Here is a 5000-nt window from a genome sequence, read left to right on the forward strand (position 1 = left end):
TCTTTTACAGATGTGCCCTGCTTACAAACAACATATTAATTCAGTAGCAGAGTACAAAGTACAAAGTGAAAACAGGTCTTTTGACATGTGTGCTAATGAACTTGTATTGTGTCACCAAAGCACACTCCATAGCTACTGTATGTACAGTGTACTTCTAAGGAAGCAGCCCTCCATTATATTTGCTACATTTGTCAATGTCAACGTGTGCGAGCCAGGACCGTGAAATGCGGACGAACCACAATAGTTTCTGGAAGGTGTGCTGGTTTACAGAGGGGAATTACACACCTGTGTAAGAAAGGAATTACAGTGAAAGATGAGAATTACACACCTTTGTAAGGAAGGGTTTTACAGTGAAAGATGAGAATTACACACCTGTGTAAGGAAGGGTTTACAGTGAAAGATGAGAATTACACACCTGTGTAAGGAAGGGTTTACAGTGAAAGATGAGAATTACACACCTGTGTAAGAAAGGGTTTTGAATCTGCAGGTTCTCCTCGGAAGTGTGAATGTTTTGGAAATGGAGCATGTCCATTGTGACAAGACGACGAGAATTGTGCACAGTCACGGCCTTTTAAATATACGAGACACCTGGATTTGAGGGAATTGGACATGGTTAGCTATTAGCTAACCTAGATATCTCATCTCAAAATCTATTTTTAATGTTTCATGATAACTTGATAGATTTAGCTCTGTGACTCAAAAAAGTGGGCTAATTCAGCTAATATATCGTCCCTCTTGGGTTACAGAAACAGCTATGATGTTTTCACCAACCAAATCATTTTAATTTTTACTTTATAATATGCAGGATGGATTGATGTAACACATATTTAAAAAATAAAAAATAAAATAAATTGTAAAAATTTTATTTAAAAATAAAATAAAAAGATTTTGAGCAAAGTGTCCCTTTTAAGTATCCCACTAACACAGTGGTTCTTAACCTTGTTGGAGGTACTGAACCCCACCAGTTCCATATGCGCATTCACCGAACCCTTCTTAATTGGAAAAATAAAATATGATTTTTTCAAATTCAAAACATACTGTAGGTATATATTTTACTGGTGCACAAAATGAACCGTGCATCAACATCACTGTGTTCAAAGAACAAAACCATCAAAACATGATTTTCACACAAAAACAAAAGCATAATAATGAATATTTACTGCAAATCAGTGTGACTTCTGCTGTTGCCTTTCAGAGACCAGTTCAGACCTTGGCAAGTGCCACTCTCATGTCATTTTCGCAACAAAGTCTGTTCCTTCACAATCACACGACGTACCATCACGGCAGTCACAAGTCGACTACTGAGCGCACCAAATTCCCTGCAGCACAGACAGGCCAAGCGATGTAGCGTGATCACCTGCAGCCAATGATGGCCAAGCGGGGCGTGTCATCACGAATCATATGAGTCGGGTGTGTGTCTTGACCTCCGCCGAACCCCTGAGACTGACTCACCGAACCCTGGGGTTCGATCGAACCCAGGTTAAGAACCACTGCACTAACATGTTGGCATTGGTCCTATTTGCTGCTGTCTTGTCCAGGATGTGACGGAGGTGGAGCTGGAAGAGGAACAGGCCCAACAGGAAGACCAGATCCTCAAGTGAGTATCTCCTACTCTGGAACATCAAGGGTGCGTTAGTTTATTCCTTGCTACTAGGAGCGATTAAATAAAACGCCGCATGAACTCGCACTTCCTCGTCGCAAAATTCGGATATGTTTCTCAGCCCCCAGTTGCCGGCTGACGTCAATATCATATCATATCATCATCATATCATTCGCTATAGCTCGAATGCACACAGGTCGGAGGTAGGTATCTTGCCACTTGCGACTTGCCACGTCCGACCACAAACGAACGCACATAAGTCCCTGTTTTGGGGGTGGGGGATATTTGAGTGTATTTATTGGCTGCATTCCCACCTCTAAAGGTTTGGCCGCTCAGTTAGTTGAAGAGTAACCTCAACCAGACGCCTGTGGGTTAGGGTTAGGGTCACAGTCTAGACCCTAATGTTTATTTAACCTCTGACCCCCCAGACCTGAGCAGTACACTCTCCAAACTATTGCAACATCCTCGTCTGTGTAGATAAAGGCTTTTTTAGACCTAGGTGTGCCTAACCTGACACGGGGTCACGACACACTCAGGTCAAGGCTCATCGGTGGTGTGTGTGTGTGTGTGTGTGTGTGTGTGTTCATGCACAGTTGCACAGACATGCACACATTCCACATTCCACTCTCTCTCTCGCTTTCTCTCTCGCACAAAGTCTGACACAGAAATGTAGTGTGTGAAACCTACACCAAGTATTGATGTCTAGGGTAATTAATGATGTGTAATTATGTTTGCGGTGTGAGGGTGACTGATGGAAACACAGAACGGGGACAGAAGGCGTTTCACACACAGATAAGATATCTGCCCTTCATCTCTCTGGGTGCCTTTTAGCCGAATTATCTTGAGGAAGTTCTTCTGTGTGTCCTGTCCCTCCTCATCATTCAGAACCGGTACTGGAACCATATCTAAGGTGACCTGAGGGGGGAACCGATAACCCGCGACACGCTGCTCTTATCCACACCGCAGCTGTGTTGGGAATCGCTCCCTCGTTCCCTCACTCCCTATTCCCTAGATAGGGTTCACCATGTAGTGAACTACCTAGGGAACGGAGGAAATGTAGGGTACATGCACTGTTCCCTGCAAATCAAGATGAATTGTGGGTAATAAACAGTGGACTATATAGGGAACGAAAATTCCGTGGAGAATTCGGACACTACAAACAAAATGGCCGACGCCCTATATAGTGAATAGGGAGCGATCCCCGGGGTATTTCCTGGTTGCTGACAGCGCGGGCGGTGTCGTGTGTGTTCACAGGACCCAGGAGCTGTCCAACCTGCTGCACGTGAAGAAGTACCTGAAGGCCCTGGGCTTGGCCATCTCTCTGGACCAGCCGCGCACCGTGCTCACCGTCGTCAGAGGTCTCGCCGACATCTCCTCCTCCTCTACCCCTCCTCCTCCTCTACCCCTCCTCCTCTACCCCTCCTCCTCCTCTACCCCTCCTCCTCCTCCTCTACCCCTCCTCCTCCTCCTCTTCTCTCATATACATTCCTCCATTTCTAATCATTCGCCGTCACTTATTACATTAGTCATTCATTAATTATCTCATTATTAGTCATTCATTAATTATCTCATTATTAGTTATTCATTAATTATCTCATTAGTCATTCATTAATTCTCATTATTAGTCAATCATTAATTATCTCATTATTAGTCTTCATTAATTATCTCATTATTAGTCATTCATTAATTATCTCATTAGTCATTCATTAATTGTCATTATGAGTCATTCATTATCTATCTACCTGACACTTTTGTCCTAAAGCGACTTACATTAATTGCATTTAACGTAGGAAAAGTCAGTGTGCTACTACTTGCCAGAACTCACAAATGCATCTCCTTTCTAAAACAAGTGACTAAGAGCATAATCTAGTGCTGAAGGCAAAGTGCAAGAACAGCAATCTAAAAATACAACAGGTGCTTAAGAGGGAGGATCGTGGTAGTACTTCTTGAAGAGATGAGTTTTGAGCCTGCAGCAAAATTCTGCTGTCCTGACGTCAGCGGGAAGTTCATTCCATCACTGCGGGGCCAGGACAGAGAAGAGCCGTGACCGTGGGGTCAGGACAGAGAAGAGCCGTGACCGTGTCGATCGACCGCAGGGGCCTCAGAGTGACGGGGCAACCAGTCGCCCCGAGGTAGCAGAGCGTAGCGGTCGGGGGGGAGGGGGTTCGACCATGGCCTGGAGGTAGGAGGGGGCTGTTCCTTTCATTGCCCTGTAGGCTAGCGCCAGAGTTTTAAACGCTACAGGGCGCCAGCGCGTACACGCTCGTCGTTGAAGCGAGCAGCTCCTCGCCACGGCATGTCCTCCCCTGGAGGCGTAAGAGGAACGTTGTGTTCCCAAACTCCTCTAAAAATAACCACACGGGACCTCAAATGTACGACGGGTCTATATTTGCTCTCCGTAACGCCGCCCTGTCCTGAGTTCCCCGGGAGCTCCTCCCCCTCAGGCGTAGTAGTCGTCACGGAGATGTGCGAGGGGTATCGGCTCCGCCTCCTGAGGTTGTCGGTCTCGCCTGAAGGCATCAGCCCAGGACATTCTCTCCTCTGATGATAGAGACAGACCAATCAGCCCAGATTCCAGGGTTCGAGGTTCCGTACATAGTCGACCGATCTGATGTCAGATTGAAGAGGAACGCTCGGCCTTCTGACACTCCCATGAACGACTCCTCCTACTTTCACAATCCTGGCAAAATTCCCAAATGCCCTATCGCCTTAGGATTTGCTTTGAAGATGGCGCGGGTGATTTAGCGCGACCATTATCAGTCCCTGAGGTCTCATTATATAGGCTACTGGAAATAGTGTGACACAGTTCCTTCTACTCAACAATAGACTCAACATCATGTGACTTGGGTGATTAGTGATTAGAGATATTGGATATCTAGGGATCGTGATAACAATGCACTTGGGGCTTTCCCCAATTCCCACTTCCCATTAAAATGCAATTTAATTTTTATCAGTGCAATCATGCAATTTAAAGTGTTGGTCATAACTTAACTGACGATAAAGAGTTGATTATTAATATAAGGTGTTGTATGACAACAATAGACTTGCCGTTCTACTGTATGGGGAACACTGGATAGCTTTACACGACCTCACATAGTCAGTCAATAATTTTAAAAGAGGGGGCGCCCCGGTAGCTCAACGGGTAAGGCGCGCCCCATATGAAGGCTAGTCCTTCGCGCGGCGGACCAGGGTTCGATTCCCGGCTCGGGTCCTGTGCCGCATGTCCTCCCCTCTCTCTCTCTCTCTCCCACATTTCCTGTCTCTCTCAAACTGTCCTGTCCCATTAAAAAAGCTGAAAAGCCCTAAAAGAAACACAAGTACAATAAAGTACCAGCAATATTAAATCGAAAAAATATGAAAAACCAGAGAAGAACCAATGAAGAAGGTACAGGATGCGCTT

At 45.5% G+C, this 5000-nt stretch overlaps 1 protein-coding gene across 1 annotated transcript in view; it reads left to right on the forward strand.

The window, feature by feature from the left end:
• Window positions 1-5000, forward strand: part of tbl3 (transducin beta like 3) — a 17789-nt gene that overhangs the window by 9427 nt on the left and 3362 nt on the right. The window contains exons 15-16 of the mRNA XM_084460987.1: window positions 1539-1597; window positions 2855-2958. Coding sequence (XP_084317113.1) covers window positions 1539-1597; window positions 2855-2958 — 163 coding nt within the window. The remainder of the gene's footprint in view (window positions 1-1538; window positions 1598-2854; window positions 2959-5000) is intronic.

This window comes from Borostomias antarcticus (assembly GCF_949987555.1).
Source record: "Borostomias antarcticus genome assembly, chromosome: 35".
NCBI lineage: Eukaryota > Metazoa > Chordata > Actinopteri > Stomiiformes > Stomiidae > Borostomias > Borostomias antarcticus.